Source organism: Moschus berezovskii, chromosome 8, assembly GCF_049115385.1.
Source record: "Moschus berezovskii isolate FMDL1 chromosome 8, NW_MosBer_1.0, whole genome shotgun sequence".
Taxonomy (NCBI): domain Eukaryota; kingdom Metazoa; phylum Chordata; class Mammalia; order Artiodactyla; family Moschidae; genus Moschus; species Moschus berezovskii.
This window is the reverse complement of record NC_142467.1, coordinates 98,045,012-98,058,802: the sequence shown is the minus strand read 5'-3', so window position 1 is coordinate 98,058,802 and position 13,791 is coordinate 98,045,012. Positions and strand designations below refer to the sequence as shown.

At 46.7% G+C, this 13,791-nt stretch overlaps 1 protein-coding gene across 4 annotated transcripts in view; it reads left to right on the top strand.

Moving 5' to 3' along the window:
* Positions 1–1,801, top strand: part of ILF3 (interleukin enhancer binding factor 3) — a 28,184-nt gene extending 26,383 nt beyond the window's left edge. For all 4 annotated transcript variants that reach the window (XM_055429458.2, XM_055429456.2, XM_055429457.2 and 1 more), the window contains 2 exons: positions 540–665; positions 1,223–1,801. In XM_055429458.2, the coding sequence (XP_055285433.1) occupies positions 540–665; positions 1,223–1,359 (263 nt within the window). In that variant the 3' untranslated portion in view covers positions 1,360–1,801. The remainder of the gene's footprint in view (positions 1–539; positions 666–1,222) is intronic.
* Positions 1,802–13,791: the final 11,990 nt, after the last annotated feature.

Sequence of the window (13,791 nt, the reverse complement as noted above, 5' to 3'; positions counted from 1 at the left end):
AATCCCAGGGATGGAGGAGCCTGTTGGGCTGCCGTCTATAGGGTCGCACAGAGTTGGACACCACTGACACAACTTAGCAGCAGTAGCAGCATCAGTGAGGCCAGGCCTGCTGCTATGAGCTCACCTCTAGGGCCAGGCTCTGGAGACGGCCCCCAGCAGATCCTCAGTTACTGCCCCCTTCCTTCTTCCACTTCCTGTGGAGACATAGCACGACAAGACTCGGGGAATCCTTGGGCTGTCCTTAAGGAAGCTGTGCTGTCTGTGAGTGGACCCAGCAGGGGTCACTGGGTGCCGAGTGGGAGAAGGGAGGAGGCAGGATGGAATTGGGCTTCAGAACGTGGTGACATTACAGGTTTCCAGTGACCCCTGGCACTTCGTGGTTGGACTGGTTGCCGGGTTTAAACAGGGATTTCTGTGAAGGCCTATGGTCTCAACCAAGGGTCTGCCACTGCCAGGGCTATAGCACAAAAAAACCTAGCTAGAGTGCCCAGCCACATCGTGGCCACAGCCCCTTAACCAAACTGTCTTCTCTCCTCCAGACTACAGTGGCAGTGGAGGCAGAAGCGGCGGGAACAGCTACGGCTCTGGCGGATCGTCCTACAATCCAGGGTCACACGGGGGCTACGGAGGTTCTGGGGGCGGCTCGTCATACCAAGGCAAACAAGGTGGGCCTGGGGGAGCAGGTGGCACAGTGGGGTGAGGGAGGTGTAAACTCAGAGCCCGCAGGGCCCATGGGGGTTCTTAAGACCTGATTTTATGTTACCTATTAAAACTTTTTGGCCACATAGCATGTGGGATCTTAGTTCCCCTACCAGCAATCAAGCCTGAGCCCCCTGCCCCCCGCTAGGAAAGTCCAGAAATTGCCCTACTTGTAAATGTTGGCACCAGCAGGGGAAAATGCTGAGGACAGTGAGGGCCAAACAGCCTGCTGTGTGAACTCTGGTTGGGGGTGGTGAGTTCAGCTCCCATGGCTGACACATCTGTGACTGGGCAGATCCGTACTCCTTGTAAGCCCTGCTTGATAGTCCCACCTCTCAGGGCTCATGTGAGAACTAGACCCACTGACCCTGGAAAGGTATTTCACAAAGTGGCGCTTCCAGGGCCACTCTGCTGCTTCATCTCACGGACAGACACAGCTCTGTCTAGTGTTGGCTGACACGTGGGCACTGACCACGGGGCGGGCTTGTGCCCCTCGCTTCTGACCCGTTCCTCTCTCCCTTAGGAGGCTACTCATCACAGTCGAACTACAACTCTCCAGGGTCCGGCCAGAATTACAGTGGTCCTCCCAGCTCCTACCAGTCATCACAAGGGGGCTATGGCAGAAACACAGACCACAGCATGAACTACCAATACAGATAAAGCCCCCGAGGGGGTGAAGATTTGTACCTTCTGCACTTACCCTCCCGTTGTAAGATTCAGTTTTATGCATCACAGTTAACATGTCAACTGGCCTCTCCAGGCCCCTCAGCCCTCCCCTGTCCACGTTGCCGTGTTGTGAGGTGCAGCTGGTCACCCCCGTGACCCGTCCTGTGACCCATATTTAGCCGTGTTTGGGACTCCATGTCTTCAATGGTTGTTAGTTGCCATTACAGTTTTGTCTGAGTAGAGTTTTTTGAGTTCTTGCAGTTAAGTATCCCTCTGTCTATTTACGATTGGTGTTAGTGTTAACTCAGTTTGTCTAATAGTCACGGAAGGGATACGTCATCTGTTAATGCTTTTGTGAAGTGAGTTAAACGAGCTTTCTGTATTTTAATGCTTTAGTGTTTCAGTTTTATAAGTGAAGATTTTATTTTAAAAACCAGTGGGAAAGAGTGGGGTTTCTTTTTTTTTTTGGTATGTCTGCATCATTCAGGCAGTACATCTGAATCGAGCTGAATGTAGACAAATAAAGAAAAACAAAATTCTGCGCCCATCTTAGCCCTGGGTGTCTGGCCCACCCACAGCAGGATGGGCAGGGTGCCTCCACCCTGTTCCCAGCGCAGGAAGTCAGGGTGTTGGGGGCAGGGCAGCTCCTGGTCACCAGAGAAGGCCAGGGCCTGTGTCCTGGGAGCTTGGAAACCCAGTGTTGCAGTGGCTCTGTAACCTCCATTCTCCCAATGGCCTGCAGGGTGGCTTCCGGGGGCCTACACTGCTGTTTGGGTTTTGCTCACACATAATTGGGCAGGGTTTATTTTCTGCTCCATGAATTCTAACAGTTTTTAAGTGCAATTTCAAATCACCGTGGAGTAAGGTGATCTTATACTTCGGTACATGTAGCTGACTTTGAAGAAGCCCAGCTGAATCTGGCTGAAGGTTCCCAAGGTCTGGGGAATGCAGCCCCAGAACCATCTCTGCAAGGAGGGCACTTCGTGTCTCCAGCAGGCCCCCCACCCCCCTGGGGCTTGTTCACTGAGTACACTTTTGGGATGCCTCTCCATCTTGGGCATTTGCACAGTGTTTGGGGGACATTTGTCACCTAGGGGTCATCAGTGTGCAGGTGGAGGAGTGGCGCCCCCCTCCCCAAGCAGCCCTTCTCAGCTCCGGCCCTGCCCCAGAGAGTGGTGTCACCACCTGTCTGGAAGGAGACCCTCGGCGAGGCCTGGAACTGCCTCTCTGCAGAAACCCATCTAGTCTTGTCACCTCTCCACCCTCAGACCGTGTACTGTTCAAGTTCTGAGCCCCAGGTGGCACCTTGGCCTCCCACGCTTGGTTAACCTTGGCCATTGGTAGAAGTGTGAACCATTCTTGACGCAGAGTCACTCAGCAGAGGCAGAAACCATCCAGCATGCCTTCAGAGGATAAAGATTTGCCTCCTTCGGGAGGTGAAGGAAAGGTGATTGCACTAAGTGAAAAAGTATCGTAAGAATTTTGTCAACTGCCAGAGCAGAGGAGGCCCTGGATATCAAACGGTCCAGCTTGGAGAATGGGGCCTGAAGTGCCCTGGTATCCCTTCAGGATATGTGCTAGTGGAGACTGATTTAGGGGCGCCACAGAGACCCACACAAGATCCCTGGGATCCTGTGTTTGAGATAATAAAGGTGTGGACGGAAGCTGTGTCATGCGAGGAACACTCCCGTACTGCCTGCCACATGACTTCAGCTCTGGACCTGCATTCTCCACACAGGTTTCCCCATGGGTATCCCAACAGCATCTGCTGCCACCATTCACGTTTCTGGATGCTGACACCACAAAGGAAAGCATCTCAAGATCAAAGAAGGCAGCAAAGGAAGATGTCCCTGTGGTGACACGTCCTCAGGGACTTGGGACTTGCTGCCATGGTCCTCTTTTGGGGGAAGGGCCAGGGCCTGGGTGGCTTATCTCTGATGGAGGCCTGACCAAGTCCCTCCCACAGTCAGCACAAGTTAATTGGGAAGAAGCAGGATTGCCCTCTTGCCTCCTCCAGCTCCTGGTGGCTCCTGGCATCCCTTGGCTTGTGACAGCATCATGCCAGTCTCCGCTTCTGTCTTCACATGAACTTTTCTGTGAGTCTTTGTGTAAGGACACCAGTCACTGGATTTTGGCACACCCTGGTCTAGGATGCATTCTTGCCATGAACCTTCAAAAAAAAAATCTAAAAAAGATGTGTTCCCAGGTAAAGTTAGATTCACAGGTATCAGTGGTTAGGAATTGCACAGGCCTTTTTTGGGGAACACTTTTCGACCCAGTATAAGGCTGGGTAAAGGTTCTACCCTCCATTGCTGCTGTCCCAGCCCTGGAAGCTTATCAACCACAATCAGGATTACTGTAGTCAGGTGTGGACAGCACAGAGCCAACAGCATCTTTTCAGCAAGGTGAGTACCTGTCTGAGGAGCCCACTTGCAATCACAGATCCCTCGTCACCCTGAGTCTGCCTAGGGACCTTGATGGCGGTGATGCAGCTGACCATGGACAGTATCCCAGCCCTTGGAACCTACCACCCCAGGAAGCTGGATTCAGCAAGATGTGGCTGTACCTTAGCATGGAGAAGGCCTTGCTGCTCACACCTCACCTCTTCAGAGCTGCTCCAGGCTTTCCCAGGCCTGTTGTGCTTTAAGCCTTGGAGGCCAGTGTGGAGGAGGTGGTCTCCAGCTCATCCTCTGTTATGGCCATGGTAGGCAACAGCTGGCTTATGGAGAGACACGCTGGCCCACGTGTTCCTGGAGGATGGTGTCATGTGTCCTTGAGTCAGCAGCAGGAGCCTCAGCACAAGGATCGATTGGTGGTCCACACCCTCAGCAAGTTGATCAGGACAGGGAACTTGGTGGATAGGCCATGGGGGTCAATGACCTGGGACCAGACACTACCCTGAAGTGTGCTTTTGGAGGGAAGGTAGGAAGGGAGAAAGTATTAACACCTCATGGTGGTAAGAGATGATGTCACAGGGAAGGACAGGGCCTTGCCAGGAATTTGAACTGATCACAGGGTGTAAGTACTGGGGACTAGTGACCTCAAACAAAAGAGGGCCTTTACTAGCAATGGTGGAGACAAAAATCAGGGACATACACCTCTGTAGATTTACAGTCACTGGGGCCCTGGTTGTGTCTAGGTGCAGCTGCTCTCTACCCTGATGGGGAAACATTCATTTGTTCTCTCTCTGACCATTAACCTGTTTTGGTGTAGAGCTGGGCTGTCCAGCCTGAGGATTCAGTATCCAGGTGTGAGCCTCATGGGGCTCTTCCCTTCACAGGCCTGTTCTAAAACTTCTGGACACAATTTTGGGCAGCAATGCAGCACGCATTTTTGGCTGAAATGCTCATTCTAACCCACTCCAGAATAAATGAAAACTTACTGTGCTCATTTGTTTCATTCACGCAACGTGTTTATTGGGTATTGCTTATGTTTCAGCCGTGTACTGAGCGCTGGGAATGTGGCAGTGAACCTGGTCCTAGCTCTCAAGGAGCATCCAGGCACCAAGAGGGCCCTTTCCCAGCTCGGGTAGAGTGTTAGGGGAGGGCATTCTGTGTCTCAAGTGAGACAATATGGTTGAGGGGGACCAAAAGGTGTGTGGAGGAGGATTAGCTAAGGGACTTGAACGCTCAAGAAAATTCTGGGAGGTGTCAGTGGAATTTAAGGAGCTAATACTCAAGTGAGTGAGCATTTGTGGTCATTAAAAGGGAAAAGTGTGGCTTGATGTGAGCCTGGAGCCATCCAGTGCAGAGGATAGTAAGCAGAGTTCTCAATCTCATCCTGAGGACAGCGGAGAGCTGTGGAAAGATTCTGAGCTAGAACTCGGGCAGAGTGGTGCTCCAGAGCAATTCTTTTGGATATTGAGCAAAGAACCTGTGTGTGGTAGAGGTGAAAATAGAGGCTGAGACCGATAAAATGGCTTGAGTTCTGCAACAACTGAGCTGAGGTTCAGAGTGATACAGTAGCAAAAGTCCACTGGACTTTGCAAGGGAGCACCTTCCAGACCCAAGAGGGGTTAAAACTGCATATCCTAAACAGTTGACTGGGACAGAGAGTGATGATGCATTATAATCTTGGCCCAAGATAAGGAGAGGGGTCCAGGCTCACCACTCTATTCTACTGTAGGGGGAGACAGTGGCCATAGAGGTCATTCCACACAGGTCAGAAGTCCTGGTCCATGGCCTTTCTGGTGTTTCCCAAAAAGCTGGTGTGCACCCAGGCTGTGGGGGCTGAGACTAGCACACAAGCACTGCTCCCAACCCCGTCTGAATGAATCAGAAAACATCGTCCAGGCTCTTGGGACAAATTACCCGACCCCAGGACTGCAAGGACTTCTATTTCAACCTTAGAGGTACCCCTAACTCCACTCCAGAGCAAACCCAACTCCTGCCGTTCTGCATCTGAGAACTCCATATGCTACTCCATAATGAGAATCCCCTACACCCAGTTTTGGGGGCTCCTCTGCACAATTGCGTCGACCCCCAGGAGAGAAGGGTTGGGGGATTCACGGAGACTTTCTACCTGGGAAAGTACATCGGCTTCCACTTGGGTACAGAAACCACCCAAGGTTCGGACTTTCCAAATTACCCTTTAAAAAATGACCTCTTGCAAGCTCTTAGAACCGCCTCTTGAGCACAGTCGCTTCAACAGGGCCAATCAACAATCCCCGCTCCGAATAGAGGCTTTCCACAGGCTCTGCCTCAACGTTCGGTGCGTCATCACTCCAACGCTCCCAATTGGACAGTTCCTCAAGCTCCTACCTATTGGGTGAGCCCTTCGTGCGCGGCACGCGGCTTTTAATAGGCCGTTTCTTCAGGCTCCGCCCCCAGGCCTGCAGCTTCCCTGGCCTCCGGGAAACGTGCGTGGCGCTGTCCAGAGTGCTGAAGTCGCGCACCCTGCGCCGCCTCAGGACGGCCTAGTGGCGCCCTCCAGGCCTCCCTGCTGAACAGCGCTGAAATCTGAAAGCAAATGCCACTGAGCCTCGGCTGCAACTTACCTCCAACCCCCGATTTTACCTCAAGGGATAAGAAAAACTCTCTAAACCCTTCGTTAAGAAACCCTCACTTTCCTATCTAGCTCAGAGAAACTCCAAAGTCCCCACTGCTAACCAGAGGCCTTGTACGATCTCATGCTGTGACCTCTCCACCTTCTGCTCCTTCCCTCGCTCCCTGCAGCCACGTTGCTCTCCCTGCCACACCGCAAGTGATCCAGGTACATTCCCACCTCAGCAGGTAATTTGCTCTCATGGTTCCCACTGCCTAAAATGATCACTCAGAACTCCTTTGAGTCCCTCTTCATTTCCTTCAGGCCTTGACTCAAATCTCACCTTATTGAGGCTGATCTAGACCACTCTACTTAAAATAGTCACCTCCCAACTCCTCTCCTTCCCTCATTATTTCCCCAACACTCTTCATTACCTGAGACTGATATGTTCTACAAATTTTTCTTGTTCATACTTTCAGGGCATGGATTTTTTCTGCTTGTTCACTGCTATGTTACCAGCAGTGAGAACAGTGCCTGACAGAGTGGGTGCTCCCTAATATTCATTGCATGTATATTCATGTGTGTATTTTGGCATTTACTGTTTACCTTCATCATGATGCTCTGCCCCAATTTAAAGATGAAGAAACTGAGGTAGAGTGTCTATCATTTGGCCAAAGTCACCTGGTTTCTGAGTGTCAGAGCCTGAATCCCCTCTTCTGGTTCTTCTGGCTGTAACCCTTTCATCTCTGCCCTGTGCTACAATCCCTAATACTGCCTTCTTCAGGAAAAGAAGATGTATAAGAGGGTGGCTTCATGGGGATCAGACAGAACTAGATTTCCTTCTTTTTAAAAACTATTTACTGTGCTGGGTCTTCATTGCTGCTTGGGCTTTTCTCTGGGGCTACTCTCCAGTTGTGGTGTTTGGGCTTCTCATTACAGTGGCTTCTGTTGTTGTAGAGCTTGGACTCTAGGACACACAGCTTCAGTAGTTGCAGTTCCTGGGCTCTAGAGCACAGGCTCAATAGTTGTGGCACATGGGCTTAGTTGCTCCACAGCATGTGGGATCTTCCCAGATCAGGGATCAAATCCATGTCTCCTGTATTAGCAGGCGGATTCCTTACCATCAGGGTAGCCCCAAAGCTAGATTTCAATTCATGTTCCTTGGTTACTACTCATGTGGATTCCTTACCACCAGGGTAGCCCCAAAACTAGATTTCAATTCCTGTTCATTGATTACTACTCATGTGACCAGGAGTGAGTTAGAAAATATCTCTGCCTCAGTGACTTTATTCATAAAATGGAGATAACAGTATCCACCGTGTTATACTGTGAGAGTCAAATGAGGCAATGACAGCATATGGTTTAGCAGACACCTGACACACATTGGCACTTGCTCTGTTAGTGTTGGCAATGTTGGTTCTTATTATTATCTGGCAGAATTAAAAAGAAATACTAAAAAACTAGGAGATTGAGGCTAGAAAGTCTATAGGAAGAATGTTTCAAGAAGGTGGAAGTGAAGAATAGATGCCAAACCTCATTGGGAATAAAACAAATGCATGTTAAAAAATGGCACTGAGTTACCAGAGTTCTCCTTTTAATGCAGCAGGTGAGGAGAGAGGTTGGTGAGGTTGTGCTTCTGTCAGTGTAGTTGCCACAAACCCTATAGAGGGTGCTTGCTAGGATCTCATTATAGTCTTTGACCTAGTCATCCAGCTGCTAGAAAATTTTCCTAAAGATATACTTGCTGCCATGTGAAATGGCTTAAATACAAGATTATTCATTGCAGCCTTGTTTGTAGAAGCAAAAGATTTTACTCACAACCCAAGTGAAAAACAACCCGATAAGCAAGAGGTGGACTATGCATGCTCTGGGATACTGGGCAACTTTCTAAAAAATGTAAGAATGGAAATTCCCAGTCAGTCCAATGGTTAGGACTCCATGCTTTCACTTTGAGGGCCCGGGTTCAATCTCTGGCCAAGGAACTAAGATCCCCTCCAAATTTTTGTTCAGTTCAGTCGCTCAGCTGTGTCCAACTCTTTGTGACCCCATGGACTGCAGCATACCAGGCCTCCCTGTCCATCACCAACTCCCGGAGTTTACTCAGACTCATGCCCATTGAGTCAGTGATGCCATCCAACTATCTCATCCTTTGTTGTCCCCTTCTCCTCCCACCATCAATCCTTCCCAGCATCAGGGTCTTTTCAAATGAGTCAGCTCTTCGCATCAGGTGGCCAAAGTATCAGTTTTTTTCAATGAATAAATTTTATAAAGAACAAGGAGACAATATACTGACATGAAATAGCCTCCAGTTCAGTTCAGTTCAGTCGCTCAGTCATGTCTGACTCTCTGCGACCCCATGAATCACAGCACGCCAGGTCTCCCTGTCCATCACCAATTCCCGGAGTTCACTCAAACTCATGTCCACAGAGTCGGTGATGCCATCCAGCCATCTCATTCTCTGTCGTCCCCTTCTCCTCCAGCCCCCAACCTTTCCCAGCATCAGAGTCTTTTCTAGTGAGTCAACTTGTCACATGAGGTGGCCAAAGTATTGCAGTTTCAGCTTTAACATCAGTCCTTCCAATGAAAACCCAGGACTGATCTCCTCTAGAATGGACTGGTTGGATCTCCTTGCAGTACAAGGGACTCTCAAGAGTCTTCTCCAGCACCACAATTCAAAAGCATCAATTCTTTAGCGATCAGCTTTCTTCACAGTCCAACTCTCACATCCATACATGACCACGGGAAAAACCATAGCCTTGACTAGACTGACCTTTGTTGGCAAAGTAATGTCTCTGCTTTTTAATATACTATCTAGGTTGGTCATAACTTTCCTTCCAAGGTGTACACAAAAAGTGAAGTGCATTCCCTATAGTAACTAGCAATCCTGATTTTGTGAACAAAGGGATATATGTAAATAAGTATGTAACAATATTTGCTTCTCTCTGCATGAAAAAAAAAAACACTAGAAGGACATAAGAATCTGATAAAACATGTTACTAGGAAAGGCTGAGTTGGAAAGTGGGTGGATGTGTTGGAAAGTCTGTGGGGGATGATGTGGGACTGAGTTTGTTTACCTTTTGTGTTTTGAGTTTTTTAATACACTTGGACATGTGGAATATTAAAAATGCAGAAAAGTGTATAAAATACAAAAGTGCAGTTCAATGAATATTCTTGTATTTACAATCTCCAAAGATCACTGTTTTGTATTTTTGTTCCATATGGAGATTTTATATATACAAGTGCTCAGCTCAGCTGTGTTGAATCTGCTACCAAATCATTACCAAATAATGAAAGATGTCAGGAAATGTCTCAAACATCTGAAAAGGCATTCAACCTCAGTAGCAATCATGGAATGTAAATAAAAGCCAGTGGAGAGACCATTTCACAGGCACCTTATTGGCAAAACTGAACAGTTCTATAAACATAGTTGGCAATTTCATCTCTGGTTCCTCTGCCTTTTCTAAAATCAGCTTGAACATCTGGAAGTTCACAGTTCATGTATTGCTGAAGCCTGGCTTGGAGAATTTTAAGCATTATTTTACCAGCATGTGAGATGAGTGCAATTGTGTGGTAGTTTGAACATTCTTTGGCATTGCCTTCCTTTGGGATTGGAATGAAAACTGACCTTTTCTGGTCCTGTGGCTACTACTGAGTTTTCCAAATTTGCTGGCATATTGAGTGCAGCACTTTCACAGCATCATCTTTTAGGATTTGAAATAGCTCAATTGGAATTCCATCACCTCCACTAGCTTTGTTCATAGGGATGCTTCCTAAGGCCCCCCTGACTTCACAATTCAGGATGTCTGGCTCTAGGTGAGTGATCACACCATCGTGATTATCTGGGTCATGAAGATCTTTTTTGTACAGTTCTTCTGTGTATTCTTGCCACCTCTTCTTAATATTTTCTGCTTCTGTTAGGTCCATACCATTTCCGTTCTTTATCAAGCCCATCTTTGCATGAAATGTTCCCTTGGTATCTCTAGTTTTCTTGAAGAGATCTCTAGTCTTTCCCACTCTATTGTTTTCCTCTATTTCTTTGCACTGATCACTGAGGAAGGCTTTCTTATCTCTCCTTGCTATTCTTTGGAACTCTGCATTCAAATGGAAATATCTTTCCTTTTCTCCTTTGCTTTTCGCTTCTCTTCTTTTCACAGCTATTTGTAAGACCTCCTCAGACAGCCATTTTGCTTTTTTGCATTTCTTTTTCTTGGGGATGGTCTTGATCCCTGTCTCCTGTACAATGTCACGAACCTCCATCCATAGTTCATCAGGCAGTCTGTCTATCAGATTTAGTCCCTTAAATCTATGTCTCACTTCCACTATATAATTGTAACAGATTTGAACTTCCAGATGTTCGAGCTGGTTTGAGAAAAGGCAGAGGAACCAGAGATCAAATTGCCAACATTCGCTGGATGATCAAAAAAGCAAGAGAGTTCCAGAAAAACATCTATTTCTGTTTTATTGACTTTGTCAAAGCCTTTAACTATGTGGATCACAATAAACTGTGGAAAATTCTGAAAGACAAGGGAATATCAGACCACCTGACCTGCCTCTTGAGAAACCTGTATGCAGGTCAGGAAGCAACAGTTAGAACAACAGACTGGTTCTATATAGGGAAAGGAGTACATCAAGGCTGCATATTGTCACCCTGCTTATTTAACTTATATGCAGAGTACATCATGAGAAACGCTGGGCTAGAATAAGCACAAGCTGGAACTAAGATTGCTGGGGGAAATATCAATAACCTCAGATATGCAGATGATACCACCCTTAAGGCAGAAAGTGAAGAGGAACTAAAGAGCCTCTTGATGAAAGTGAAAGAGGAGAGTGAAAAAGTTGGTTTAAAGCTCATCATTCAGAAAACTAAGATCATGGCAACTGGCATGGCACTTCATGGCAAATAGATGGGGAAACAGTGGCAGACTATTTTTTTGGGCTCCAAAATCACTGCAGATGGTGAGTGCAGCCATGAATTTAAAAGACGCTTACTCCTTGGAAGGAAAGTTATGACCAACCTAGACAGCCTATTAAAAAGGAGAGACATTACTTTGTCAACAAAGGTCCAACTAGTCAAGGCTATGGTTTTTCCAGAAGTCATGTGTGTATGTGAGAGTTGGACTATAAAGAAAGCTGAGCGCTGAAGAATTGATGCTTTTGAACTGTGGTGTTGGAGAAGACTCTTGAGAGTCCCTTGGACTGCAAGGAGATCAAACCAGTCCATCCTAAAGGAAATCACTCCTGAATATCCATTAGAAGGACTGATGTTGAAGCTGAAACTCCAGTACTTTGGCCACCTGATGTGAAGAGCTGACTCATTTGAAAAGATCCTGATGCTGGGAAAGATTGAAGGCAGGAGGAGAAGGAGACAATAGATGTGGTATCATATGATTTTATTAGTGGAACAGACAGCAGTTTCTCCCATAACTCCTTGGTGCTACTGAGTTCTTTAAAAACTATTATGAAGCTTATATTTGAGTGAGTTGTTAGAGTTTTGAAATTTTAGACAATTCCATGGGTCAGTGATCCATGACTAGTGGAAAAGGATAATTCAAAAACATCATCAGTCTAGTATGAAAGATTCCAGAAGATTAAAAAACAATCATTAGTATACTGAGATGAAATCAACTCAAAACAACTACAAAAATAAAGTATATATTTTCTTTTATCATGCTGTAAAATATGTCTGTAAGTATACATAAGAATGAATACTAAACATCACTTAATATTAAGAGGTTAAAAAACATTAAGAGGTTAGCACTATTACATGGGACAGGCATGGGAAAGATAATTCAAAGAATACATTTTATCCATATTTTTGAATGATGTATTATCTATTTTAAAAACTTAAATAAATCTACTTTAAATAAAATACAATCATAAGTCAAGTTTATTAAATTCTCGACTCATTGGAAAACACCCTGATGCTGGGAAAGATTGAGGGCAGGAGGAGAAGGGGATGACAAAGGACGAAATGGTTGGATGGGGAAGTAAGTAGATTTCATTTGCATGCCATAACTAAGGCTCCTGCATGCTGCAGGATCGAAGACACTGCATGCCACAACTAAGTCCCAGTGTAGTCAAATAAATAGATCAATGTTTGGAAAAAAAAAAAGTGGGCATTGTCAATGTACAGAAGTCTTTAAAAGCATAATATGACTTACAGGCTATGTGATATACACTCATCAGTGATGGAAGGTTCTTTTTAAAATTTTTTTGCTTATCTAGCTGCGGGGTCTTAATAGCAGCATGTGGGATCTTTTTAATTGAGGCTTGCTGGTTCTAGTTCCCTGACCAGGGATGGAACCTGCACCTCCTGCATTGGGAGCCTGGAAGTCTTAACCACTGGACCACCACAGAAGTCCCTGGAAGTTTCTTAAGATTGGGGAAGTCATCCCTGGGAGCTCAGTGGTAAAGAATCTGCCTGTTAATGTAGGAGATACAGTTTTGATCCCTGATCCAGGAGGATCCCACATGCCAGGGAACAAAAAATCCGCGGGCCACAACTATTGAGCCTGTGCTCTAGAGCCCTAAAACTGCAACTACTAAAGTTTGTGCACCCTAGAGCCCGTGTTCCGCAACAAGAGAAGCCACCCCGATGAGAAGGCAGCACCCCACAACTAGGGAGTAGCCTGAGCAGCAGTGAAGACCCAGTGCAGCTACAAATAAATAAATAAAATTATATTTTAAAAAGATTGGGGGGTTTCCCTGGTGGTACACTGGATAAGAACCTGCCAATGCAGGGGACACGGGCTCAATCCGAAGCCCAGGAAGATCCCACATGCCACGGAACAACTATGCCCATGTGCCACAATTACTGAAGCCCAAGCACCTAGAGCCCCGTGCTCTGCAACAAGAAAAGCCACCAAATGAGAAGCCCACACACCACAATGAAGGGCAGCCACTGCTTGTGGAAACTAGAGAAAGCCTGAGCACAGCAATGAAAACCCGATGCAACCAAAAATAAAAATTAGAAAATAAATTATTAAAAAAAGATTGGGAAAGTCAAGAGGAATGGGGCAGTGAGAATATAACCCAGTCATGGGTATATCAGATGAATGTTGCTGACAATGGCGATAACAAATGCAAAAGCCCTAAGGTGGGCTTTATTGGTGGATGTTTTCCAGACGTGGCCTCAGTGAGGACTCCACCACACTGAGAAACCGGTAGCATTAGCCCAAGGCTTCTAGATCTGCGTTTTGCTGAGGTGAGTCCAGTTTAGGCCAGTGGTCCTGAAAGAAAGGCTTCTAGGGCAAACCCGCCCTCTGCTGGCAAGAATAGATACCAGCTCCGTTTCCAATCCTAAAATTAATAAAATATATATGAGTTGGATATGACTGAGCCTCAAACACTTATTGGACTTCCCTGGCTCAATCAGGTAAACAATCTGCTTGCAATGCAGGAGACCCAGGTTTGATTCCTGGGTTGGGCAGATTCACTGGAGAA